Raw genomic sequence first — 26598 nt, 5'->3', positions numbered from 1 at the left:
GGGCGGTCCCTTTGGGCAACTCGGGGACTGGGCGAGCATGCGCCACTTCCGCGGAAGCGGGTGTCAGTGTCCCCACGTGCAGCCCCTCCCCCTTCCCCTGGTGCCGGAGCTGCGGCCGGCAGCCGCTGCCTCTGCTGCCATGGAGCCCGGGGAGCTGGACCGGATCCTGCGGGAATTGCTGCTGCCGGACACGGAGCGAATCCGCCTGGTAGGGACCGGAGCTCCCGGGGCAAGGCGGGGTGGGGCGGGACCTAAGGGAGGGGGAACTCCCAGCCCCTGAGATTTGCTGTGTCCTTCTGGCTCTCCCCAGGCCACCGAACAGCTCCGGGCCGCTCTCCGAGACCCCAGTGCGGTGACCTCCTTGTGCGAGCTGCTGGCCCACGCTCCCGAGCCTCAGGTGAGAGGGCCCCGAATTTCCTGAGCGGTACCGAAACTTTCCCAGTTCGTTAAAAGCACCGATCCCACCGAGAGATTTTCCCAAGCCCCCCTCCTTACTCACCATTGACCTCTGACCTTCGAGGCTTGCTCTCTACCCTACACCTACAAATGTGGGATTTCTTGTATCCCACCCGTTGGTTTTCTGTGATTTCTTAGATTCCCTTCTCTAGATAATTCCTTAAGTTATACACACTTAACTCCTCACTTCTGGTATCCCACTCCCCCTTTTACTTAGTGTTTTTTCTTTAACCTTAGAGTTCTCTGACACCATCATACCTCTTTCCTAGTATCTGCCATTTGGGATACCAGAGCACTTACCCTGATGGTAACTTCTCCCTCCCACTGAGTCCTTAATTTTTACTTCCTTGAGGTAACTAACCTCCAGCACCTAGGATGCCTTGATAATTTGATCCCTGATGTTGGATCTCATACTTTTTGCCCCCAAGAATTACCCTATTCTCTAGCCTAACTCCTAAAAGTAGGAACATCATTTTTTTCCCCCTGCCCCTGTCTCTGTAATGGAATCTCTTGGACTATCTTCTTTCTCCTTCTTCCTGTGCCCCATCATCTTCCTATTTGCATTACTCTGACTCTTAGCCCTTCTTCTACACCCCAGATCCGGCAGTTTTCTGCACTGCTGATCAGGAGGAGGCTTAACACTCGATGGAGGCGGTTGCCACTGGACAATCGGGAGAGGTGAGAACTCTAGCCAGGGACCTAAGAATGGTGGGGAGGGTCAGAAATAGTCAGGCATAGAATATAATAAGTGCTTTCTACCCTGTTTTTTACTATGTTTTAGTCTGAAATCCCTGGTGTTGACATCCCTGCAGAATGAGAGAGTGTGAGTATGAATCTATCCTTTCTCAAATGTTTCTTGAGACTCCTTTTCGTGATTTCATATTTCAGAGACCTTATGCCTCCTCTCTCAGCTCAGGTTCCTGATTCCTTGAGGCAAGACATCCCTGAAAGGGATATTACACATCTAATAGAAGTGGAAATATCTCATCTGATAGAAAAAAGAAAGTAGCTAGATTGTGATGTATGTCATCTAGAAAGAGAATGTGTAGAAAATAATAGTATGACACAAGTGGGTCTGCGTCTGTGGCCTTGTAAATACTAACTCTGTCCCATTCTACTAGCCCCCTTTTATTTTCTGAACTGAAAGTAAGATATAGCTTCTTCAATCTCAGGCACAACGTGAGCCTCAGCCTGGCTCAGTTGTCAGCAACCATCCTGAGGAATGAAGGCCTGGATGCCTGGCCTCAGTTAATGCAGCTGCTCCAGCACAGCACTCGGAGCACCAGTATCCATGAAAAGGAGGTATGGTTCATGGAGCCTGGGAAGGCTGAGAATGTCAGAGGGTTAAGACACAATCAAAGCTCAGGACAGAAAAGGGCAAAGTGTATAAGATAATTTTTCTTCTACCTTCTTGAGCAGATGGGACTACTTCTCCTGAGTGTGGTGGTGACCTCACGCCCTGAGGCATTCCGACCACACCATCGTGAGCTGCTTCGCCTATTGAATGAGACTATGGTGGAGTCAGCCTCACCTGGGCTCCTCTACTACTCCCTTCGAACTCTAACCACTATGACACCCTACCTGTGCCCCAGTGACTTGGTGAGAAACCACCTCTTTGCCCTTCATATGTACATGTACCTCACCTGGGGAATCTACTATCTTCTGATGAGGTTAAAGTAGTGAAATCATCTTTCATCTCTAGTGTTCTTATAGGACTCTGATTATTTAAAAGGAGTGACCAAGAAACTTTCTAAATTGTACATCCTCTTCATTCTGTCTCTGTGCCCTCATTCTTTCTCCCCAGACATGAATCAGTCAACAAACATTTACTAAGCCTCCTTTGTGCCAGGCACTGTGCTGAGTGCTGGGGATATAAATAGCAAAAGACAGTCCCTGCCCTCATGGAGCTTGAAGCCTAACAGGGGACAATAAGCAAACAAGGGAAAGCTCTGCCTCTACAAAGCTCAATGGCATTAGCTATAACATTCACATTCCAGTGCTATGTTCCTGTCTGTCATATATATTCTTTACTCTTTCAGCCTCATGCCAGGACTCTGGTGCCCAAGGTCATTTTGGCGGTACAAACATTAATCCGAGTGGATGAGGTGAGAGTGAAGGGCAAGAGCCCTGCTGGAGAGAGGAGAAGAACATACAGTTCAGGTCCCCTCCCCAAGGCATCTATGCAGACTATTTGTCTTTTTCATCTTAGGCAAAGGCTTGTGAAGTATTAGAAGCCCTAGATGAGTTGCTAGAATCTGATTTACCAATCATCACCCCTTACCTCTCCGAAGTTCTCACCTTCTGCCTGGAGGTAAGGAAGACTGGCAGAGCCTCTTTGTTTGCTCCCCTCTCAGGACATTTTTCCATCTCTGAATTACATTTGTTTTGGGCACAGGTGGCTAGGACCATCACATTGGGAGATGCAGTACGAGTACGGATTCTCTGCTGTGTCTCTTTCCTGGTCAAACTTAAGAGCAAGGTGGGACTTCTTTGTTGCTCTGCCCCCCAACCTATACTGCCCCAGGTATTCTCTGGACCATCCTCACCTTTCTGTTGGGCTTCCTTACCTAATTTTAAAGTCTTAGATATTTACATTGTGTATGTAGCAAGTAGCCCAATGGAGAAGTCAACCTCAAGCCCTGGGCTCTGTCCCACAAACCAGAGATGTTTTTTCTACATCATGAGGTTCCCTAGATTTCTTCTAGGCTTGCAACTAGGATTTGGGGACTGGAAAGAAGGGGTAGTAGGAGTGAAGAGATCCCCAAGTAATAGAATCTGGTAATATCTGCTCATAGGCTCTGTTGAAACATCGACTCCTGAACACATTATTGTGCACCCTCTTCCCCATCATCACTTCTGAGCCCCCTCCAGGGCAGCTGGACCCTGAAGACCAAGATACTGACGAGGAGGAGCCAGAAGGAGGCCTAGAGGTGGAGACGCCCAAGCAATTTGCTGTGCAGGTGGGAAGGGGAACATGAGGTCTTAGTGGGCCACAAGGAAACTAGCTGGAAGATGTAGTATAAGGGAGGAAAGAGGTTCAGAAACAGGGTTTAGCTAAAGGAAGAAAGGCTAGCGTCTGGGGAAGTAGAAAATTAGGGTTGGAAGTGGATGGGGAGTATTGAGAATAGTGGGGAAGAGAACAGAGGTGAAGTTGAAAGACTCTTTTTTTTCAGGTGATAGATGTGTTGGCCCTGCATCTAGCTCCAGAGAAACTGTTTCCACAGTTGGTGAGTATTGGTCAGATGCTCCTTCACCTTAATGTAATCTATTTCTTTTTTTTTTTAACCCTCACCTTCTATTTTAGAATCAATACTATGTATTGGTTCCAAGGCAGAAGAGTGGTTAAGAGCTAGGCAATGGGGGTTAAGTGACTTGCCCAGGGTCACCCAGCTAAGGGAGTGTCTGAGACCAGATTTGAACCCAGGACCTCCCGTCTCTGGGACTGGCTCTCAATCCACTGAGCCATCCAGCTGCCCCCTAACATAATCTATTTCTTGATAATGCATTGAATGTTGATATTTCCATGGCAGCATTAGGCATGTAGATCATAAGATCATAAATTTGGAATTGCAGGAAACATTAGAGGCTATCTGGTTCAGTTCTTAAGTCCTCACTTTCCATATGAAGAAATGGGGGCCCACAAAGGTTAAATGACTTGCTCTCAATCACAGTGGGAGTAAGGTGCAGAGCTGGGAGTCAAACTCTCTAACTACTACCCCCTTTGGAGGGAAGATCTGATACTTCTGACTGGGGCTGGAATGGTAGAGCACAGACTGGAAGATCAGTAACCGTCGTCAGCTAATCTTTCCACTCCCATAGATGCCATTGCTGGAAGAAGCCCTTCATGGACAAAGCCCGTATCAACGAAAAGCAGGACTTTTATTGCTGGCTGTGTTGTCTGATGGTGCTGGGGACTATATCAGACAGAGGTAGGCTCAGGAAAGTGGAGGGATAGGACCCGATTCTAAAGAGGGGAATGAGGGTCTGAAGGTATTTGGACAAAGAAAGGAGAGACAAGAGGCTCCCAGTAGGAGCGAAGAAAGTAGAATTTTCCTAGAAACTACTTCCTTTCCCCCCATTTTGGTATTGTAGGGTCCATTGCCGGGTTCCCTCTATCTCAGACCCTTCCTTCTTGGCCTTGCTGCCGCCCCCCTAGACTGATGACCCCACTGCTGGAGACTGTGTGCAAGGGCTTGGCTGATCCTTCCCAGGTGGTGCGCAATGCTGCACTGTTTGCCATGGGCCAATTCTCTGAGAACCTGCAGGTTAGTAAGATAGAAGTGGGTGCCTCCTGTACTCACTCTCCCCCTCTTTGAGTTCTGCCCACATAAAACCCACCAGGCTCTCACTCTGCCATGTCCTTCTTCTCTTTCCTTGGGAACCACCCCAGATCTCTACTCCCCAGCCAAAGCTGTGTTCCTCTTCGTTCAAACTTCATCCTCACCTGACCTGATCTCTTTCTCTTCTTCTCTATAGCCTAATATCAGCAGCTTCTCTGGTGAAGTGATGCCCCTACTCCTGTCATACCTCCAGTCTGTGCCACCTGGAAACACACGGCACCTTGCCAAGGCCTGTTATGCCCTGGAGAATTTTGTGGAGAGCATGGGTATGAGACAGAGAGCTCTGAGGGAGGTGGAGGGGGGCTCTTGAGGAATTGTGTACCCGTTATTTTAAGACCAATGGCATGTATTTGCCACTGTAGTAGCATAGAATGGGACAAACAGAGCATCTTGTTCTCTTACATACTGCCTACTGCTTGGACAGGGATTGGGATGATTCATTAAGTTGTTCCTTCAGTTGATAAGAAGCAACGGGTCTAGAGAGGGCCCTGAACTGACCGTTCTGCATGGTATAGTCAGTTGATGTCAGCTGTGTCACCTCAAGCTTCACCTTTCTTATGTGTAGTGAGGGGTTTGACTGAGGGGGTCTCTGAGTTCCTTTCTAGCTCTATAGTTCTCTGATCCTTATAGGACAAGAGGTGGAGCCATACCTCCAAGAGTTGATGGAGCGGATGCTACAGCCCCTTCGAGAACCTACCAGCCCCCGAGCCAAGGAGTTGGCTGTGAGCGCGATGGGGGCCATCGGTGAGGTGGGGAGAGAGGGCTGCGCTGCCCAGGTTGGGGGTGGAAGGGCTATACTCTGACTACCTGGAAAAAGTTGTGCAGGCCTCTCCAAAGAATGTATTTGTGGAGATCTTTTCCATCTCCTAGTTCCCCTAACTTCACCATTCCTGCAGCCAGTGCGGCCCAAAGTTCCCTGATACCTTACTTTCCCACCATCATGGAGCATCTCCGGGAATACCTGGTGACTGGGCGTGAAGACCTTCGAGCTGTGCAGATACAGAGTCTTGGTGAGTTTGCCTTCCTCACAGGCCATCCAGTTCTTCAGAGCATCCCTTCCCATATCTCCCCTCCTTATTATTCCCATTTTCTGCTTGTTTTACTGGAGGCTTTGTTGGGGGCTGTGATTTATCCCTGCCAAGTTCTTGTGGGTCTTCATTTTGCCCCTCCAGATTTGTGTCACTGCCTTATGTTTGGTCTCACAGATTCCTGACTGATCTCATTTCCTTTTTGTCATCCAGCCCAAAGTCCTTCCCCCCAGGAACACTTTAGCCCATCTGGCTTTGAATGCTATACTTTCTCCTTGTCTTTCTTGACCTTCCTTAGAAACTCTGGGAGTTTTAGCTCGAGCGGTGGGAGAGCCGATGAAGCCCTTGGCTGAGGAGTGTTGCCTCCTGGGATTGCGCCTCTGTGACCAGGTGGATGACCCTGATCTTCGTCGATGCACGTGAGTCATTCTTATTCTCCGCCTGATCTCCACCTCCTGAAATTGAGGGGGAGGGAGGACCTGGCCATCTCACCTGTCCAAATTCTTGTCCCTGAGATTAATTCAGGATTTCTGAGCCATACTTTCTCATTCTAAATCTTTGTCGTCCCTTGTCATCACAACTTTCTCACCTATCCTTGGTCTACTTTCTTGTGCTGCTTGTCCTTTTTTCAGTAGCTCATGCTTTGACTAAACCCTTTTTCTGTTTGCTCTGCTTCCTCTCAAAGGTATAGTTTGTTCGCAGCACTGTCAGGACTGATGGGTATGGGCTTGGTCCCCCACCTACCAAAAATCACTGCACTCATGATGTCATCACTGCGCTCAACTGAGGGCATTGTGGTAAGGATGGGACTGGAGAAGGTGGAGATGTGCTGGGCTATGGCTCAAGAAAGTCTAGTGGGAAGATAGAGTAGGTTCCTGCTTAAATAACCTTGACATCCTTCTTGCAGCCCGTCTATGACACAAACACTTCCTTCCTGCTTTTTGATGATAGCGAGGGAGAAGACGAAGAAGAGGAGCTGATGGATGAAGATACTGAGGAAGAGGAAGAGGACTCTGATATCTCAGGGTGTGAAACCTGGGGGGACAGGGATTAAAGAGGAAGTCAGTGAGATAATCCATTAACTGGGAGCTGACATGCCTCCATATCTGTTCTTCCCTCATCTTTATGTTCTTTTCATGCCACCTCTTTCTCTGAAGCTGGTGTTATCTCCCTCTTAAAATCCCCTTGTGTTTTATTTACCTGTGCATCTTATATCATCTCTGGTAGAAATTAAGTTTCTTGGAGACAGATTGTTTTATGTTTCTTTAACACCAGTACTTGGAACACAGTAGCCACTTCAGTTTAATAAGTCAATCGACACTTAGTGCTTTTTTTGGTTTACTGTGGGCCAAGGGCTATGTTAGGGACAGGAGATACAAAAGGGAAAAATTACTCTTGCCCTCAAAGAGCTTATGTTCTCTTGAGAGAAACTGATGAAATTTGAGGAACCTGAAAGTATTAATCTCTGCAGAGATCAAGGAATGTTTCCCACAAGAAGGAATCCTCAATCTGAGTCAGGAAGAAAGCTTAGGATTCATAGAGTTGGGAAGCATGCCTGCTTTCTAAGCATAAAGGATAACCTGTGCTAAGATACTGAGTTGGGAGAGAAGGAATGTCAACTTGGAAGAATACTAAGTATGTAAGTTTGGGATATCACAGAATGCTCAAAGGGAAGAGAATTGACCTGAGCTTAGAAAAGGAATGCTGGTGTTGGATTTGGATTGTGAGGATCTAAAAATACTAACCTGAGGAGCTTGTCTTTTTAGGGAACCACTGAATTCCTGAAGTAGGGAGTGACATGGTCAGGTTTTTTTGCAGGAAGATTATTTTAGCAGCTGTGTAGGAAGGTTAAAGAAGGATAAGTCTAGAAACAGGGAAACCAACTACAGTAAGACCAGATTGACCAGGGTGGCAACCCGAGAAAATGAAGTCAATTCAAGAAATAGAAGAGACATTGCATTGACAGATTTGTCATGTGATTGGTTTCAAGAAGGAGAGGGGGGGTCTAGAATGACACCGAGCTGTAAATCTGGACACTAAAAGGATATTGAAGACCTCAGTAGGAATAGGAAGATTTGGGGAGGAGGCAAGTTCTGGTTCAAATGTTGAATTCAGAATGCCAATGGAACCTTTAGAAGCAGATGTCTGCAGGCAAGTGATGATGTATGGATGAAAAGCCAGAGAAAAAAACTAGAGTCATCTTCATGGATGAGGACTAGAGGTATAGGATGAATGAATGAATGAATGAATGGGCATTTGTTGCATGCTCACAACAAGCAAAGCCTTGTGTTCAGTGGTAGGGATTCAAGTAGAAAAATAGAGACAATGCTTGCTCTCTCTCTCTTGCATCTTATTTGAATGGTAGAGACAATACCCACAGAGGAAGTTTCAGCTCCAAAGTGAGATGGAAAGGTTTCATAGTCATGAAGTTGCTGTGGAGGTGTTTTATTACTTAAGTAGTTGGCTTTTTCAGCTCTTAAAAATATTTTTATTATCAACTTTAAAGACCAAAGAAATTAAGTGTTTCCATATATACAGAACACAAAAAGATTGCATATGAAACCATAAATCTCCATGTAATACCACTTGCTTTGAAAGAACAATAAATTCCACATGCTAGTTTTGTTTTATTTTTAATCTTGTTTTTAATTACCTTTTGTCTTAGAATTGATACTGAGTATAGATTCCAAAACAAAAGAGAGGTAAGGACTAGTTAATTGAGTTTAAGTGACTTGCCCCAGGGTCACACAGCTAGGAAGTGTCTGAGGCCAGATTTGAACCTAGGACCTCCTGTTTCCAGACCTGATTCTCTGTCCACTGAGCTGCCCAGTTGCCCCCACACATTACTTTTAAAACAGTTCTGTTTTGCTTTGTTTTCTTCTGAAGTGTTTTTCCATTGTCATCAGTGCTTTTTAAAAAAAATTTTAATGGCCCTTCTTTTTGGCATCACTGTTGCTCTCCTTCCCTCCTTCCTCAATTCTTCCTCCTCATTAAAGATGGGGGAAAGCAAAACACCACATTATAACAAAAATAAGCATAGTCAAGCAAAATGAAGCTATACAGTGGCCATGTAGAAACATGGGCCTCTTTCTACTACTTGAGCTCATCATTGCTGCTAGAAGGTGAGTACCATATTTCAGCACAGGTCTTCTGGAAATAGGTGTGGTCACCACATTGAGCAAATCCTTGTTTTTCTTTACAGTGTTGTTTGTTTCTTTGTGTGTGTGTGTGTGTGTGTGTGTGTGTGTGTGTGTGTGTGTGTGTGTGTGTGTACATCATTCTCTTGGTTGTGCTCACTTTATCATGTAATGATATTCCACTGTATTCATACACATACATTCCCTGGCCAGGGCTTAAGGGCAATTTAAGATTAACCCCCTTATATTCTAGTTCTTTTTTCCCCTTATCTCATTAGGTTTAGAAAGTGTGTTTTGCTCATGACCATTCTTTCCTTCTTAAACTTATTCTCATTTGTTTCTCTATTGAGTTTGATGTATTTCTGTACCAATTGTGTATATGTATGGGTTCAACCCTTTGTTCATTGTGGATGAGTAAGGTTCATCTGATAATAGTATTCCTCTACCCCTTCCTACATGTTTGTATAATTATATGTACCTCAATTATGAGAAAGACATTTCTACCTTCTTTTTCCTCCCTATTTTATTTCTTTTTTCTCCCTGCTCATAAAATTATAAAACAAAACCAATCCAAGTCACTCTACCCCAGGTCTTCTTTTTCTTATTTAACTCCCTAAATATTCTTTGAAGACATTTATTTTCTGCCCACTAAAATGTTAGCACTATATCATCATCCAGTTGCTTGTATAAATTTACCTTTAAAAGATTTCTCTTAATTCTTATATTTTTATTTCAAGGTTCTTATTTGTCTCATATTTTCATTAGAAATGCTTGAAAGTTCTCTGTTCTACTAAAGGTGATGCCCTGCCTGCCTCAGGGAATAATATTCAGCTTTGGCTAAGTTGTCTTTGGTTGCAAGTCTTGATCTTTTGCCTTTTGGAATGTTGTATCCTGTTATTTATAATAAAAGTTACTGGGTATTATATGATCCTGACTGTGGTTACTTGCCACTCTTACTCCTTCTAGGCATAAGCTCTGAATTTTGTCTCTGACATTCTTGGGACTTTTCCTTTTCAGATTTCTTTCAGGAAATAATTACTGTATTTGTTTTAGATTCACATTGCCCTCTGGTTCTAATAGGTCTGGGTAGGTTTTGTTGATTTTTTTTTATTCAAATTTTCTAAAATTTGGTTTTCAAGGAACCCAGTGATTTTTTTTTTAAACCTTTACCTTTCAGTATTGGTTTCAAGGCAGAAGAACAGTAAAGACTAGGCAATGGGAATTAAGTGACTTGCTCAGTCACACAGCTAGGAAGTATCTGAGACTAGATTTGAACCCAAGACCTCCAATCTCCATCCCCTGAGTTCAATGATTCTTAAATATCTCCTTGACCTGTTTTTCATGTCAATTATTTTTGATAATCAACATGTTAATATTTGATTTTTCATCTTTTGATTTTGTTCTTATGTTTCCTGCTATCTCAAAGTCATTTAGGTTTGGTCAAGTATAGTTTTCAGAGAGTTCATTTCTTGGGTAAGGTTTACCACTTTACTCTCCTAAACTTTTCTCCTTCCATGTCTTTTCTCTATGGCTTTTATCTCATTATCTGTTGCTTCATTTCTTCTAGGCATTTTATGTAGTCCTTGTGAAGAAATGCTTACAGACTCCTATAAGTTCATTTCTTCTGCTTAATTGTATTTGAGGACATTTCTAGGCAATTGTTTGTTTGTTTTTAAATATTGCTTGGTGACTTTGGTCTCTCCAGCTTTTGGTTCCTAAAGGTTATGTTTCCTAAGGGTTTGTGCCAAGTTACCCCACCCTTTCCAGGGTTTGTTTTCCTCGAGTCTTTCTCCTTCATTCTTAAATCTATAGTCACAGATTCCTATAGGCTACATGTTTCTCTGGCCTGTCTTTGGTCCAGCTAGGAAGTGACTAACATGTTTATGTGCACCGGCACTAGGTTAAAAAGCAACCCTAATTCCTACTGCTCATGGGCTTCTGGCTGAGTTTTTATATAGTCATGGAGCAGAAGACATAACTTACTGTAGTTTCTCATTGGATTTCTTAATCATTTTTCAATCTTCTGTGACTGTCAGGTTTTTCGTGGAGTAGGTTTGAGAGAACTGGGGGGTCCATCTATCCACTCAATGTTAAGGAAGGACTTTTCAGTGTTGTGGTTCTGTTGGGCATAGCTTCCATCTAATCCTGGACCAAGGAGTCTCCCAAATCCTTTAATCTCTGTAATAATTGGTTATAGCTCTACTCTCCCAGAACTGTTGATAGAGAGTCAAGGAGTCAGGAATGTTGGTGTTAATTGAGAATACTGGATGTTGGTGGCTTTATGTAACTACAGAGGAAGGCAGCTGGACAAAGGAACCCTCTACCCAAGATGTTATCCTCTTGGGTCCAATACAAGTGAAAGTAGACTCTGAGACAGACTAACCAGATTCTTGGAGGGAGACCCCATCTGCCTCAGAGTCATGCAGACTAGACTGTAGCCCTGTTGCAGAGACACAGGTAAAGTACTGTAGACCCTGGGGTGACAGGTAGGTGGAAGTGAGAGGGTCCTGTTGAGGAGAGAGACCTCCAGACCCATTTCCTGAGTAGGACTAGGACTGGGGCAGGCTCGTTCTCTAGTCCAGTGGCCAGGGCTCCTCTCTTTAGTACTCCATATGTCCTGTTGTGCCACTTACTACATGTTTGTGGAACTTAATTGAATTTCTCCTTTCTCTACAAGGTATAATGTAGAGAACGCTTTCTTTGATGAGAAGGAAGACACCTGCACTGCCCTGGGAGAAATCTCTGTAAATGCCAGGTACGCTGTGCTTCTGTCCTGCTCGCTTCTCTCCTCCTTTCTCTGGATGGAGGGAGCCTCTCCCTCATGTTGGTATTTCTCCTCCTCAGTGTGGCCTTCTTTCCCTACATGAATTCTGCCTTTGAGGAAGTGTTCAAGCTGCTGGAGGTGAGGGTGTTGGTCAAGGGGCCAGGGAAGGGCTGAGTGGGGAGGACAGAGAGCCTTTGAATAAGGCAGCAAGCACTACCTCTGCTGTCTGTCTCCTTCCTCCCCACCAGTGTCCCCACATAAATGTTCGAAAGTCAGCTTATGAAACGCTGGGCCAGTTTTGCTGTTCTCTTCACAAGGTTTACCAGTCCTGCCCCCATGAGCCGAATAGCTGTGGTAAGGAGGGAAGCCTGCCTTTACGTGTGCTCTGGTATCATCCAGGACAGGCTGGGCGACAGCATCCCAAACTGGACGAGGGCTGGGGAGCTATCATTAGACTTCCTGGCCCATCAGGACAACATTGCTTTTCCAGCACTAATGGTGGCCCTGAACCGAACGATCCCAGCCTTCCTGAAGGCGGTGAATACGGACCGTGAGCGGCTGGTGGTGATGTCTGTGCTGGAGGCCCTGAACAGCGTGCTCCGGAGCTGTGGGCTTTTTGTGCTCCATCCTCCTTGCCGCTTGCCTGAGCTCTGCAAAGTCATCAAGGCTGTGCTGCAGAAGAAGGTGAGAGCCCTATGGGGAGGGACCCTGAAATGAGCCGGGCTGGACAGTCCGGCCCTCCACCCTTCCCGACCCAGGGCTGAGCTTACCTTGTCTTCTAGATAGCGTGTCAGGATCCGGAAGAGGAAGAGGAAGATGAGATGGAACAGGTGAGAGGAACGGCTGAGAAAACTGGCTATGGGGGGGGTGGCGTGGTCTGGAACCCACTGCTGGTTATCAGTATTTCGTGAGTGCCTCTTGTGTGTCCAGCACTAAGCTAAGCTCCAAAAGAGAAAACGATGTGAAGGGTAAGGGATTTAGGCCCACCGTTTAGCTAGATAGAGAGCAAACAGGACAGAATGGATCCCTGGAGGGCTCACAGAGACGGAGAAAGGCGAGTCCAGAGTGCTTGACAAGGCCGCACCAAAGGGATTGATGGGAGGAGAGGGGGTACCGTCTGCATCTAGGATGTCCAAATGGAGAGTGGTGGAATGAATGGGGGAGGAGGAGAGAGCAGAGCCAAAAGCAGCTTGGATGAGTAAGATGGCAGGAAAGGAGCTCGTGGTTACAGGGCAGGCTTTCAGAGGTGCCCTGATCCCGGAGGAGCTGGGCAGGTTGGCTGGGGGGCTTTCCTTGGTTGGGGTCGTCCTCTGAGTGCCTCAGCTCCACAGGCGGAGTATGATGCCATGCTGTTGGAGCATGCAGGAGAAGTCATTCCAGCTTTGGCAAGCGCCTCTGGAGGAGACACCTTCGCCCCCTTCTTTGCTGGTTTCTTACCTCTGCTGCTACGCAAGGCGGTGAGTGACTCCTCTCCTTTGACTGCTGACCCCTGCTGTTGAACCTCCCCCGTGCCCTAAGACCCATTCTCAGCTCCAGCCCCAATTTTGCACCCCCATTCTCTCATCTGATTGGTCTTCTTCTCCCCTTGACAGAAGCCAAATTGCTCGGTGGCAGAGAAGTCTTTTGCAGTGGGGACCCTGGCAGAGACGATGCAAGGCATGGGGCCCGCCTCGTCCCAGTTTGTGTCTCGGCTGCTGCCAGTGCTGCTGTGCGCCGGCCAAGATGCAGACCCCGAGGTGCGGAGCAATGCCATCTTTGGGCTGGGCGTGCTGATGGAGCATGGGGGCTGCCCTGCCCAAGAGTATCCTCATCATGGGGGTGGCCGGGGCTGTGGGAGGGACCTGCGGGCACGTGGTCTTGTCTCCCCGGGATGCTTTGCTGGTGTGTTTTTCAAGGTTGCTCCTTTTCTGATATACCTCCCGTACAGTTAGACGAAGGCAGTGAGGGTGGCCAGCATTCCCTACCCAGAGTCACCGCCTCTCCCGAGGAGGAAGGTGTGTGTTGTCATCAGTCCTCTGGAACCAATAGTAATTCCCTCATTTTACAGATGAGGAGACCGAAACTCAGAAAAGTCATTTGGCCAAGGTCTAATGGCAGAGCTTGGACTAGAGCCCAAGCCTTCTGTTTCCCAATCCAATGCTCTTTCCAGCACATCCCACCTTTGTGGGTGGGGGTTTGGGTACTGGGCACAGGATCTGTGGAGAGGCCTGCCTGTGGGCCCTGTTCCTTGACTACAGCCCAGGCATATGACTAAGATCCTGGGGTTCCTGTCCTCTCTCATTACGCGGGAGCGCCACGACCGTGTCCGTGACAACATCTGTGGGGCCTTCGCACGCCTGCTGATGTCCAACCCCGTAGACAATCCCCTGCCACAGGTAGGAGGAGAAGGGGGGCGTCTGGTATCCAAGTGGAAGGGAAGGGGAGCCGAGGGGGACGTTCTGGCCCGGCTGACTTGTGTGTGCGCCTAGGTGCTGACCACGATGTTCCGCGTGCTACCACTGAAGGAGGATCTGGAGGAATGGGTCACTCTGGGGAAGTTTTTCAAGTTCCTACTTCAGTGTTACCCCGAGCAGGTGCCTGGCCTAGAAACCTTTGTCCTAGCTCCCTGACCCTGGGCTTTGGGCCTTGGGGCGGAGGTGGGCGAGAGTTACTGGCGCCGGTGTAAGTTCTCTCCTCTCCCCCTTCCCTTCAGGTGGCCGATGTGGCTTGCGAGCTCGTTGAGATATGTAGCGTTACCCTGAGTGCCAAAAAGGTCCCACAAGGTGAGGGGGGGGGACTGGAGGTCACGTATGTGGGGAAATGATCCGCGTTCGTTCCTGCTGCCCTTCTGGTGACCCTGCACTCTCCTTTGTCCATCCCCAGACACCAAGACTTCACTGCTGCAGCTCCTGACTCATTTGGCCCACCAGTACGTAGGCAAGTTCCAGGGAGCACTGAGAGCTCTGCCCCCTGACAAGGCCCAGGAACTTGAGGCTATGCTCAGACCCGCCTAGGGCCTGGAACATGGCCTCCTGGGGCTGGGATGAAAAGGGAATCCTGCCCCTCCTGGGGGAACTGCTTTCTGCCTTGGTTCCAGCTGAGTACCTGCCAAAGATCCCCATCCCCAGGACAACTTGTGGAGCTTGGTTGTTGCCTTTTGAGAGCCACCCCTAGGGCTGGTTCTGTTACTGTGTTGGACTTTATGGACAAAGGCTTGACTTGATTTGAATAAAGTCCATTTATTTTGATGCACTGCAGCTTTGGGGTAGGGAATGGGGAAACTTGAGGGCAGGGTTATCATACAGCAGTTGATATTCAGTCTCCCAGCACATCCAAAAGACGGGCCTCTAATGGTAGGGATACCGAGGCCCTGGCCGGATGATGAGGCTGCCGTAGGGCTCTTCTTGCTCCACATACAGGACCTGTTGCCTTGATAGCACTGCAGAGAATGGAGAGTGGGTGCACTGTGATAGAGGAAGCTTCTGGGCCCAGCCACTTCCCACTCCCTCCACACAGTAGCTTACCCAGGAGCAAGTAGAAGATCCTAGCAGCCACCAGACGGGGGGCAAAGGGAGGAATCAGGTTGCTGAAATGTATTTCTCTTGAAGTCTGTAACTCCAATATGATAGCCCTGTAGGGGGTCCAAGAAGCATTTAGCTTAATACTGTGGAGCTCTTTGGGCCTTCTCTGGGCCCCATCTTTCCCCTCCCTTTTCTCATTGCCATCAGTACCTTTGCACAGCCTCTGGAGAGAGGAGCTGTGGATCTGGGGTGAGCTGCAGGGGGAGCTCGGGCACTTCTGGAAGCTCCGGGACCACAGGCAGCACCGGCATCTCTACCTCCACCTCACCTAAGCCCCTTTGAGGACAGAGGTGTCACCTGGGAGGTGGTCACGGGGCCACAGCAGAGCAGAGTTCTCTTCCCTCCCCTCCCACCAAGTGTTCATCCCTTAGTGTCTTTGCCCCTTACCACCTCTCCTCAGGGGGAATGAAACTGAGGCGGGACCTCTCTTCCTCAGTCGTCTCCAAGGAGAGCTCTATCGTGGGGGAAATGGTCTAAGAGGGTCTCTCCCTTCATGGCCTCACCTCCACTCACACTCACATTCTCCCGAGCTTTACCTGAAGACAGTAGCAGGGGACCACTGGGCTCTTGGGCATCTCGAAGAGTCTGAGGAGAGAGAGGGGCAGTGATGAACGCTGTCACGAGTTTGGTCACTTGGGAGTCTGCTTGGTGTGTAGCACTGGGCTGCCGTCATCCAAACCCCAGAGAACCGACTTGAGGTAACCAGGGCGTGGAGGGGTCGTGTTGTGATAAGTGGGGTTGGCCGGGCACCTCGATTTCACTCGTGGCCTCGGCCTTTCTCTTTTCCTCTAACTGCTCAACCAGAGAGTCGGGCTCTGGGCGGGGCCGATATTGGAGCTTCTTTGGGGGGACCCGGGCACAGCGAGTCCAGAGATCCAGGAGCTCTGGGTGTAGCCATCCAGCTGGGGACAAAGAAGAGGGTGGGCAGGAATTTGGAAGATTAAGGTCTAGGTTGAACATACACACATATGAACAGAGTCCATCAAACACCACACTCATCCTCTGCCTCGAGCCACCGCCAAGCCCTTCTCATCCCTCTTACCATAAACTGGAGTTCTCAGCAGCTCCGCGGGGCTCTTCATCTGCCCCAGAGGTTGGACCATTGGCTGTGAAGGGAAAGGAAGCTCGAGGCTCTGAAGCGGAAAGGGTCTCCTGACCAGCAGGCCCCTTCTCTTCATCAGGCCAGGGGCTTCTCTGTCTCACTACCCTCCTTTCAACCTGAGCAGGCCCGGGACGCCCTCACACTCACGCAGTCCCGGGTGTGGGCCTGGGTTTGTACTACTTGATTTTGGAATTCCTCTCGAGAAATCTGGGTCTCCTTGTCATACAGCTGCAGGCGGCGCTGGCGACGGGAGGGTGGACGCTGAAGCGGTGGGGACAGCCTTGGGAGGATCAGCTATATTGCAGGGAATAGAGCATTGGTTAACCTCCTGGTTAACTTGACCAAGATTCACTCCAGACTTTTAAAAATAACCTTAACATCTGTCTTAGTATCCATTCCAAGGCAGAAGAACACCGCTAGAACTAGGTCATCGGAGTTAAGTGACTTGTCCAGGATCACATAGCCCTGAAGTATCTGAGACTAGATTTGAACCCAGGACCTCTATACTCCAGGCCTGGGGCACTATCCACTGTGCTCCCTATTTTCCCTTTCACCCCAGACTTTTAAAAATCCCATCTCTTAGATTCAGTACTGTGTATTGTTCTAAGGCAGAAGAGTGGTAAAGGCTAGGCAATGGGGGTTAAGTGACTTGCCTGGGATCGCACAGGAAGTCTCTGAGGTCAGATTTGAATCCAGGACCTCCCATCTCTGGACCCAACTCAATCCACTGAGCCACCCAGCCACCCTTCCCCTAAGACTCTTAATAGAGGATCCCCAAAACAGTTCTAGGAAGCTGAAGCAGTGGGAAAGGAGCAGGGGATGGGGGTGAGCTGCAGTACTTACTTCAGGGCTGCTGGGGACCTGAACAGGAGGCTCTAAAGGACTAGGCATCCTGGGCAGAAGTAGCTCCTTAGACAAGATCGCTTCTGCCAAGAACAACAGCAATTCTGGTTCTGCCCCAAACCCCGCCCACTTAGGGAGCCCCAAACTCCAACCCAACACCAGAAGTGGGGAATAGAGACCTGGAAGTGAGCATGGGGAAGGAGCACTCACCTGGTGGGGAAGGACCAGCCTCTGGGACCAGTAACACAAGCTCCTCAGGGACCAGTTCCTTCTCGGACAGGGGCTCCGCTACCTCCTGGATCCTGGAGACAAGGCTGAGCAATTGGTTTCCACCTGGCACCCACCCCCACAGTCACTCAGCTCCTGAAATGAAAGCCTGCCTCTGATGACTTACTGTGTCTGGGCTGAAGGGGACAGCCGGGGGGGCTTTTCCTTCTCAGGGGCCCTGGACATTTCCACCGACTCTACAGCTGTGAGGGAGAGAGGAGGGAGAGGGCTGGGGATGGGATGACTCCCTCCCTTCAGCTACTTCCTCATTAGATGGTTCAACAGAACCCCCCTCCTAAGGTCAGTGTTCTGACCCCACCCTGCCAGAGGGCTGACCATCTGAGATGGGGCCGATCTGGGTCAGGAGGTGCTCCCCAGGAGGATGGCTCTTGGAGTTTTCCTCCAATAAGATAGCTTCTTCATCCCCAGCCATCAGCAGGTCCAGGTCTTGATGGGAGATTTCTGGTAGGTCCTGCTCACCCTGTGGAGACAGTACCGGGGAATGGATGCATTTCTTTTGACCAAAGAAGCATATTTGTGGAGAAAGAAGAGACATCAATTGGGACCAAGTCCAAGGCAGAACTAGAAAAAGGCTCTTCATGGGTTGGAGGATGTGGGAAAATGAGAACTGGGTAAGGAAGAGTGGGAATAAAGGAGCCTGTGGCTATTCTCTCAAGTCCAGGGCAGGGAGATGGTTGCTCTCCGTTTCTAGGCCCCCCAGTTCCAGATTCTGCTCACCTCGATATGAAGCACATGGATTGGCTCTGCCTCCTGAAGGGTGATGGTTTCAGGGGGCAGGACAGTGATGGGGGATTTGTCTGAGAGAAGGAGATGATGTCAGTTCCATTCCTCTTGACTTCCAGGTTCTAAGCAAACAGTCCCACAGTCCTAGGGGCCTTCCTATGTCCCTTCCCAGAAAGATGATTCTCTGACCATCTAAATGGCCCCATGGGAGCCAGGAAACTGCTCACCTGACTTCCTGGGTTGAAGGTAGTCCTGAGGAGGGGTCGCTTTAGGAGTCCTCTCAGGAGTTGGGGCTTCCAAGAGGTGTCGAACCTTTGGGCAAAGCCCAGTAGTCAAAGGATATGGTTTATTTTGTGGGCTTCCAGCTCTTTTCCCTAGGGTACTTCATAAACTATTGAGGCTCCCTGACCTAGGCACTTTTTCTCCCAGTCCCAACCCTCCAAATAATATTGAATAACTATTTCCATGATGGATTTCTATTCCATGGAAAACTACTAGCTAGGGTTGCCTAGATGGCTTTAGACAAGGCCACAGCACTCTCCCGCTCTTGGACAGCAGATCTATATGTGGCTACACTAACATCTGCCTCCCCCCTGCCCCATGGCTAGTTGGCCATGAACCGGAAGTTAGTTTGTGGTATGAGTCTCCTCCATACCTGTGGGATATTGAAGGGACTAGGAAGGTTAGGGTCAATGGTCATCACTCCAAAGAAGGGGTCAGGGGCATCTGCCATGGCCTCCATGGTGGTCAGCGGGTCGGGCAGCAGGAGGCCAGCTCTGCGTAGCAACAGCAAATTTGTCAGACAGTAGAGCAGAGAAGGAAAGGATGGGCCGGGTGAGGACCAACACAGCCAGAAGAAGGCCGGAATGGGATGGAGTCCCACATCCCTGGCCCCAGGGTGGAATAGCTTATCTGGAGGTGGGTACTCACACGTCTGATTCCACCATGTCAATACGGATCTGCTGTTGGGCTCGGTGCAGGCGGTCCAGGATATGCTGGATGTCCTCTGTGGAGTGGACGCAGCACAGAAAGTGAGAAGGCAGAGAACGGACCGTCTTCCCCTCCGCCCACCCGGGGCCCTCCGCTTGAGCTTTCTCAGCTTCCCTTGCCACCTTACCCACAAGGTACTGGCATTGTCGGAAATAGACACGGATAACGCCGAACTGGAGCTGGGCAGAGAGATAGAGGGAGAAGCGGGGTCTGGGGACGCCGGGCAGAGATGGCTGCACTTGCACCAGCACATACTGCAGGATCTTCTCACTGTGGGGGCAACAGCCTTACCTGATGAATGTCCAAATGGCCACCAATGCCCGGCCTCCCGCCCTCAATCACTCCTAGTGTTTCCAAAATGAACCTTGTTTTTCCTCCCACCTTGGTCCCCCAATAGGGGCAGTCCCCGTCTCCAACCTCCTTCCTCCTCCAACCCCCAGAATCGCAGGGGCTCTCACCATGTCTCCACCACATCCACCTTCAGGTACTCGCGCTTCACTAGCCGAGTGCCGCCTGTGGCTGCCAGCCTAGAAACAGACAGGAGTAGAAGAATCAGTCACCCTTTAGGGGTTTTCATAGGGCACTCCAGGAGTATAAGCAAGAACTAACCAAGTGGGGAAGCCTTAGAGAGGAGAGGGCCTGGGAGGGGCCTCTCTTAGCAAGCTCACAGAGTAGCAGACAAGCAAAGAGCCCTTTAGAGATTTAGTTCAACTCCCTCCTTTTATAGAAGAGGAAACTGATCTAAAGAGGGTAGTTACTTGCCCAGGTCACACAGAGGGTAAGAGGCAGAGGCTCCCGTCTTTCTTTTCAACTCTCTCTTCACCGCCCCTCCCCCATGCTCTCTCTCTCTCTTCCCTCCCTCCTTCTCCCTGTTCTCCCCTCCCTCCCTTCCTCCCTCTCTCTCCTTCTTCCCCCCCCCTCCCTTTTTCTCCCTCTTCCCCTTTCTCCTTCCCTTTCTCCCTCTCCCTCTTCTCTCCTCCCTCTCTCTTCCCCCTCCCTGCCACTCTCCTTCCCTCTATCCCCCTTCCTCCCTCTCTTCTCTCCTCTCCTCCTTCCTCTCTTTCCCCTCCCTCTCCCTGTTCCTCCCCACTCCCTTCCTCCCCTTTCCCCTCCCTCCCTTTTTCTCCCTCTTCCCCCTTCTCTCCTCTCTCTAACCTTCCTCTCTCTCTCCCCCCTTCTCTCCTCTCTCTCTCCCTCCCTCTTCCCCCTTATCTCTCTCCTCTGCCTCCCCACAAGTCCCCTTTACCCCCCTCACCAGATAGTGGCAAAGCAACCACTATGGCGCTGAAGCACGTTTGGGTAATAGAACATCTTCTCATTCCAGTCTTCTGTCTCTCACCTTTCTGAACCTGTGCTCTAAACTCTACAAAGGAGCTACCTTTCCTAGATCCCTTAGTAGCAATGATTTATGGTGAGAGGCTCTCCCTACTAATTCAATAAAGAGTTGGACATACAAAATAGGAAAATAGTGTCTGTGAACAAATAAATAGACCTATTAAAAGATCGATATAACTAGGTAAAAACTGCGAACAGGTATAGATCTATAAATACAGCTGTGGGGAGCGAGTGAGATAGATAAATTTACTAAGATATTAGAGGTTGTCTTCCCGAGGACAGGGAGATGTCCCTTTCCACACCCCGGGGAGAGGAAGTCAGGTGTGGCAGTGCCCTGCCCCAGCCCCAGCCAGTCACTCTGAAAGCCCGAAAGGGGGCTCTGGTTGGGAGATGCTGCCTCGTAGGGAAAAAATCCTGCGGGGGGAGAGAAGGGATGCCTCTCAGACCCTAGAGGGGAGACGGGCAGTGCTGGTGCCTCCTGTTGCTGCCCAGGATCAGGAGGAAAGAGGATCCCCAACTCCTAACAACAGAATCTTCTTCTGGCCCCAAACAGTGGAGTTTCAGTGTCGGGGAGTTGGAGCGAGGTACAGCGTGCGGGGTTTTCGCAGCTAGATTCCTCGGTCCTACTTCACCACTAGCCGGCTGCCTACTGCAGGAGGCGCTCTCGTTCCCTCCTCGGGCCTCCGCTGATTGGATGGTGGCCTCCTGGGAACGGCCAATCAGGCACAAATGCCAAGAAGCAGCGTTAGCTTCTCTAGGAGCTTCCAGATCTGAACCTCTGCCTCTCGTCAGCTGTCCGTGGAGGGGCTCCTAGGTGACCAATCAGAAATGCTCCTCGAAACCGCAAGTGCGGGGGAAAGACAGAAATAAGGGGACCGACCAATAATTAGCTTCTGTTCTTACAGTCCTCCTGTTCCCCGCCCCGCCCTTGCCCCCTAACGCCTAGTGACTGATATTCCAGTCAATTAGAAGAATCCTGACTTGGCCAATAGGCGTGAGGAATGACTGTTCTCTGCGCCTGGGGTCCTAGCAACAGCTGCTTCTCAGCCAATAGAGGGACGGGAGACTGTTGGGCGCTATCCGTAGTTGGCCCCAGGGACCTCGCCTCGTCTCCTTCCTTTCTCCCCACGTCAGGGATTTATCTAATAATTAACTGAGAATCCCGCGCTGTGTTTAGTACCCCATTTGAGACACTGACGATAATCACTCCCAGCCAATCCATTCATCAAAAAAGCATTTATTAAAGCACGCTACTCTATGTAAGGTTCCAGGGATTCAACACCGGTGTCTGTCCTCGAGAAACTTACAGTCTAGTTGGGGCTGAAAAGCATTTATGCCGCGTACATGAACAGAGGATCCTGTATGAGGGAGAGACCAGACTCAAAAGTGCTCTATTTGAGACCTGTCGAATCTAGCATAAACGTGATCCCCAAGGCGTCCTACTCGTCCCATCCACAATACATCGTGACCTTTGAATATTCCTTTTAGGCAGTCAATCGGTTGATAACTTTCTGAAGTTGGTGTAGAAGGGAAACAAAGTAATAGCAAAAAGCCAAGTGAATTGCTAGTTAAGGGAGCTGTGAACTGGGAGTCTTGTAACTGCTAAGTCATAGGAGGATGACTGCAAGGTCAGGAGGAGTCAGAGAAGAGAGAGAAACCAACACACTATACTTAATCCATTCCTGCCATAGGAAAATAGGCATGCCAGTGAATCTGTGATCTCCATGTTCCCTCCAGTGACGTGGATTACTATCTGTGTCTGGTTTAAGTGACTTCGCAGGGTCACACAAGCTAGGAAGTGTCTGAATCCGGATTTGAACTCAGGTATGATACTCTATCCTCTGTACTACTTAATTGTCTTCTTCCGTGTTTTCTCTTTTTTTGTATTAAATTTTATTTTATCCCCCCCTCCATTACATGGAAAAATAGTTTCCAACATTTTTCAAAGAATATTGAGTCTAAAATTCTCTCCCTCCTTTCCTCCCCCTAACTCTCCAATGAAGTGCTGCACTTCGAGTCTGGACACCTAGAAACTCAATTAATGGAACCAATATTTGTTTATTAATCTATTGATTAATAATACATACCTAACTGGCCAGGGCAGCCTTCCTAGTGAAAGCCACCCTGAGGCAAAGTTACAGGTGAGAAAGGTGAAAAGGTAAAATGAGCTCATACAAAGCTAATGAAGGATATATGGCTTTAAGTTAAAAAAAAAAAGTGAAATGTGGCCTGGGGCAGACTGACCAGGGAAATCAAATATCGGAGGCAGGCCAGATGTACCATAAATTGGGAGGATGGACCTTCCTTTGTATGTCTTATCCTGCACCTGGTTTATCCTGTCCTTGAGGGGGCATCCCCTGGTTCCCCTGACCATCTGTTGTTACAGCCTAGGAAAGTACATTCCTTAAGCCTGCTTTCTATAAGGGAAAGTATACTCTATTGATTACTACCTTTACCAATTGATCAGGGACTTTGTTTTACTCTATTTTACCAACCCCCTTGAGATGGTAAGCAATCTCTTGTAGATTTTACATATGCAATCATGTAAAATATTTTTCCATATTAATCTTTTTGTAAAAGGAAATTCAAATAAAAAAATTAAGATAAGTGAAAAAGTTTGCTTTGGTCTAGATTCAAATTGAGTTCTTTTTTCTTTGTAAGCAGATGGCACTTTTTAATCATGAGTCTTGGGATAGTTTTTGGATCATAGTATTCTGAGAACAGCTCTTTATTCAATTGTTTATTGCGCAGTATTCCTGTCACTGAACAATGTTCTCCTTGTTCTGTTTATTTCACTCTTCTTTAGTTCTTTAGTTAGTGTAAGTCTTCCCAGGTTTTTCTGAACTTGTCCTGCTTATCATTTCTTACAGCACAATAGTATTTCGTTACAATCATATACTATAATTTATGCAGCCATTTCCTAATTGGTGGGTACCCCATCACTTTCCAAATCTTTGCCCCACCAAAAAGAGGTCCTACAAATATTTTTGTACATATAGGTCCTTCCTCTTTTTTTTTTTTAAATTCTCTTTGGCACACAAACCTTGTAATGGTATTTCTGGGTCAAAGGATATGTACTGTTTTATAGACCTTTAGGTATAGGTCCAAATGTTCTCCTAAATGACTGAATGAGTTCATAACTCCCCCAACAATGCATTCATGTCCTACCTTTCCCATATTCCCTCCAAGTTTTTTCATTTTCCTTTTCTGTCATATTAGTCAATCTGATAGGTGTGGGTGACACCTCAGAGTTGTTTTAATTTGCATTTTTCTAGTTAATAGTGATTTAGAGCATTTTTTCCATGAACTATAGAGAGCTTTAAATACTTTGTTTAAGAACTGCCTGTTCATATCCTTTGACCATTTATCAGCTGGGGAATGGCTTGTATTCCTATATATTCAACTCATTTCTCTATGTATTTGAAAAATGAGGCCTTTATTAGCGATTTGTAAAAAAATTTTGTACCATTATGATTACTATGTGTTACTTTCCATCTGATTTATCTTTTTTTTTTTAAGTTTCTAACCTTCACTTCCCCCAATTTTTTCTTTTCTATCAGTCCTGTTCTTTTTTCTCTTATCCCCTTCCCCTCCTACTTTCCTGTAAGGTAAGATAGCTTTCTATACCCAATTGATTGTGTATGTTCTTCTCTCCTTGAGCCAAGTCTGATGAAAGTAAGGTTCACATGCTCTTCTTCTAACCTCCCCCATCTTTCCCTACACTGTGAACCCTCTTTCATGCCTCTTATGTACAATAATTTACCCCATTCTATTTTTCCCTTTCCCCTTCTCTCAATGCATTCCTCTTTCTCATGCCTCAATTTTACTTTATTTTTATATCATCCCATCATATTCAACTCATACCCTTGCCCTCCTCTGCCCATGTATATTCCTTCTAACCACCCTAATAATGACAAAGTTCTTTGGAGTTACAACAATCATCTTCCCACATAGAGATGTAAACAGTTTAACCTCATTGAATGTCTTTTGTTTTCTCTTTCCCATTTGCTTTTTAATGATTCTCTTGAGTTCTGTATTTGAGAGTCAAATTTTGCATTCTACTCTGGTCTTTTCACTAGGAATTTTGAGTCCTCTATTTCATTGAATACCCATTTCTCCCCCTTAAAGGATAATGCTCAATTTTGGGGGTTGATTCTTGGTTGAAGTTCTATCTCCTTTGCCCTCTGGAATATCATATTCCAGGCTCTCTGATCCTTTCTGTGGCTCCATGATATTTGAATTGTTTCTTTTTAGCTGCTTGTAATATTTTCTCTTTGAGATGGGAGTTTGGGGATTTAGCTATAATATTCTCAGTAGTAAACCTTTTGGCAGGTGATTGGTATATTCTTCCAATTTCTAGTTTGTCCTCTGGTTCTAAAATATTGGGACAGTTTTCTTTGATGATTTCTTAAAAGATGATCTCTAAGATCTTTGTTTTTTATCATGGCTTTCAGGCAGTCTAATAATTCTTAAAACATCTCTCCTGGATTTATTTTTGTGGTCAGTTGTGTTTCCCATGAGATATTTCACATTTTCTTCCATTTTTTCATTCTTTTGGTTTTGTTTGATTTTTTCCTAATGTTTCATGGAGTTATTAGTTGTCCATTTCTTGTCCATTTCAAATTTTTAAGACTTGATTTTCTTGAGTGAACTTTTGTACCTCCTTTTCCATTTGGCCATTCCTACTTTGTATAAAGTTCTTTTCCTCAGTAAGTTTTTGTACCTCTTTTCCCAAAGGGTCAATTCTGTCTTTTAAGAAGTTTTTCTCTTCAGTGCCTTTTGGTATATCTTTTTCCATTTGGCCAATTCTGCTTTTTAATAAGTTCTCTTCTTAGGATTTTTGTGCCTCTTTTTACCAACTGGACTATTCTGTTTTTTAAAATATTAATTTCTTCTGTATTTTTGTGCCTCCCTTACCAAGCTGTTGACTCTTTTTTCATGATTTTCCTATATCATTCTCATTTCTTTTCCCAAGTTTTCTTCTGCTTATTTGATTTTGTGGTATGACATAAGGAGAGATGTATTTAATATTCTCCTGGACTCTGCTCTGGTCTGTGAGTAACCCCAAGCACTCCTTTATCCCTTGGAACTGTGTATCCCTGCTCCCATGTGCCTGCAAGTGCTCCTCACCCTGTGACTTCATCACAGGATCTCAACTGGGTCTTGCTTGTGGACAATGAGATAAGAGTCTTGCACCTAGAGGCAGGAAAAGGACCCCTTGTTTGTTGTCTCACCCCCTTTACCATCTGTGGCTGAGAGTTCCTGAAGCCTTGGCTGCTATTTCAGTTGATCCCAAGGCCTGTTGCCTCTGTGGGCCCTGCCCTGGCACACTGCACACCACTTTCACCACATTGCACTAGAGCTCTCATGCTAGTCTTCTAAGTTGTTTTGGGTTGAAAAATTACTTCACCTTGCCTTTTTGTGGCTTATGCTGCTCCAGAATTCTTTTTGAGGAGTCATATCCTTTCAGAGGGTACTTTGGTAGAAATCAGATGGTCCCTGGACCTTCTACACTATCTTGGCTCCACCCTGTGAAGGCATCCCCTTCCATGTTCTCTTGACATGGAGAAGACATCAATGGAATATGTGAGCTCCCCATTATTTAAACCTTTCTCTCAACGCTTAACCAATCCTTTTCTTTTCCCTTCTTAATTTTTTTAAAATTGATGTTTCTTCAGTTATTTCCAAACAGATTCCTCCTCTTCTGTCCCCAGAATGTTATACCTTGTAATAAAGAATAAGAGATAAAAAGCCATTTATCATTACTACGCTGTGTTACAACCAACTCTGACAGAATGTGATGTTCCACACAAAGAAAGGAAGGGCATGTTTCCTCCATCCCTTCATTGGCAGTCCATCTTTTTCAATCTTAGGCTTCTTTGATCTCCAACCCTAACCTTCCTTGGGACCTCCAGTCTTATATCTCCAACTGCCTATTGTATATCTTGATCTGGATATTCCACAGACATATTAAACTCAACATGTCTCAAACTGAACTCATTATCTTCTCCCCCAAACCGGGACGTCCCTTC

General features: G+C 47.2%; 2 protein-coding genes and 1 long non-coding RNA gene across 7 annotated transcripts in view; 2 read left to right on the top strand and 1 right to left on the bottom strand.

The window, feature by feature from the left end:
• The first annotated feature begins 22 nt into the window (after positions 1–22).
• Positions 23–14952, top strand: IPO4 (importin 4). Its single transcript, XM_001380158.5, has 30 exons — positions 23–208; positions 311–397; positions 1055–1134; positions 1238–1279; positions 1629–1758; positions 1876–2055; positions 2496–2561; positions 2666–2767; positions 2852–2935; positions 3252–3416; positions 3630–3683; positions 4276–4385; positions 4613–4721; positions 4933–5062; positions 5427–5540; positions 5693–5806; positions 6123–6243; positions 6510–6621; positions 6732–6850; positions 11639–11716; positions 11806–11863; positions 11974–12079; positions 12216–12409; positions 12508–12555; positions 13057–13182; positions 13318–13526; positions 13968–14100; positions 14194–14298; positions 14418–14487; positions 14588–14952. The coding sequence occupies exons 1-30, from the start codon at positions 38–40 to the stop codon at positions 14716–14718; spliced, it is 3348 nt and encodes a 1115-aa protein (XP_001380195.5). The 5' UTR covers positions 23–37; the 3' UTR covers positions 14719–14952.
• On the bottom strand, positions 14924–21535 carry REC8 (REC8 meiotic recombination protein). 5 transcript variants are annotated; one of them, XM_007479865.3, is made up of 19 exons: positions 20487–21534; positions 19690–19758; positions 19359–19501; positions 19172–19247; positions 18897–19017; positions 18469–18553; positions 18236–18315; positions 17834–17978; positions 17625–17700; positions 17441–17544; positions 17231–17310; positions 16535–16681; positions 16328–16391; positions 16036–16187; positions 15822–15870; positions 15673–15739; positions 15436–15561; positions 15229–15335; positions 14924–15143 (listed from the first exon to the last, which is right to left on the bottom strand). In XM_007479865.3, exons 1-19 carry the CDS (start codon positions 20540–20542, stop codon positions 15052–15054), a joined length of 1839 nt encoding a protein of 612 aa, XP_007479927.1. In that variant the 5' UTR covers positions 20543–21534; the 3' UTR covers positions 14924–15051. The 5 variants fall into 5 exon arrangements, with proteins under 5 accessions (XP_007479927.1, XP_056666084.1, XP_007479926.1 ...); XM_056810106.1 differs by having other exon boundaries at positions 17441–17532; XM_007479864.3 differs by having other exon boundaries at positions 17231–17313; positions 20487–21533.
• LOC103099654 (uncharacterized) overlaps positions 21341–26598 on the top strand; it is a 17842-nt gene continuing 12584 nt past the window's right edge. Inside the window, exon 1 of the long non-coding RNA XR_460756.3 lies at positions 21341–22390. This is a non-coding gene — a long non-coding RNA (uncharacterized LOC103099654). The remainder of the gene's footprint in view (positions 22391–26598) is intronic.

The sequence above is a fragment of the Monodelphis domestica genome, chromosome 1 (assembly GCF_027887165.1).
Source record: "Monodelphis domestica isolate mMonDom1 chromosome 1, mMonDom1.pri, whole genome shotgun sequence".
Lineage (NCBI taxonomy): Eukaryota > Metazoa > Chordata > Mammalia > Didelphimorphia > Didelphidae > Monodelphis > Monodelphis domestica.
Note: the sequence above shows the minus strand (reverse complement) of the source record. Positions and strands in the feature narration are given on the sequence as shown.

What these genes read in the sequence shown, in the direction of transcription:
- IPO4 (XM_001380158.5), top strand. Translation starts at nt 38, where the DNA reads ATGCGCCACTTCCGCGGAAGCGGGTGTCAGTGTCCCCACGTGCAGCCC. An exon ending in ACCTGTGCCCCAGTGACTTG is followed by an intron (nt 2,056 to 2,495) that starts GTGAGAAACCAC and finishes TTACTCTTTCAG; the next exon opens with CCTCATGCCAGGACTCTGGT. An exon ending in AGGAAGATGAGATGGAACAG is followed by an intron (nt 12,556 to 13,056) that starts GTGAGAGGAACG and finishes TCAGCTCCACAG; the next exon opens with GCGGAGTATGATGCCATGCT.
- REC8 (XM_007479864.3), bottom strand. Translation starts at nt 20,542, where the DNA reads ATGTTCTATTACCCAAACGTGCTTCAGCGCCATAGTGGTTGCTTTGCC. An exon ending in GACATGGTGGAATCAGACGT is followed by an intron (nt 19,018 to 19,171) that starts GTGAGTACCCAC and finishes GTTGCTACGCAG; the next exon opens with AGCTGGCCTCCTGCTGCCCG. An exon ending in TCCATGTGCTTCATATCGAG is followed by an intron (nt 17,979 to 18,235) that starts GTGAGCAGAATC and finishes CTGTCTCCACAG; the next exon opens with GGTGAGCAGGACCTACCAGA.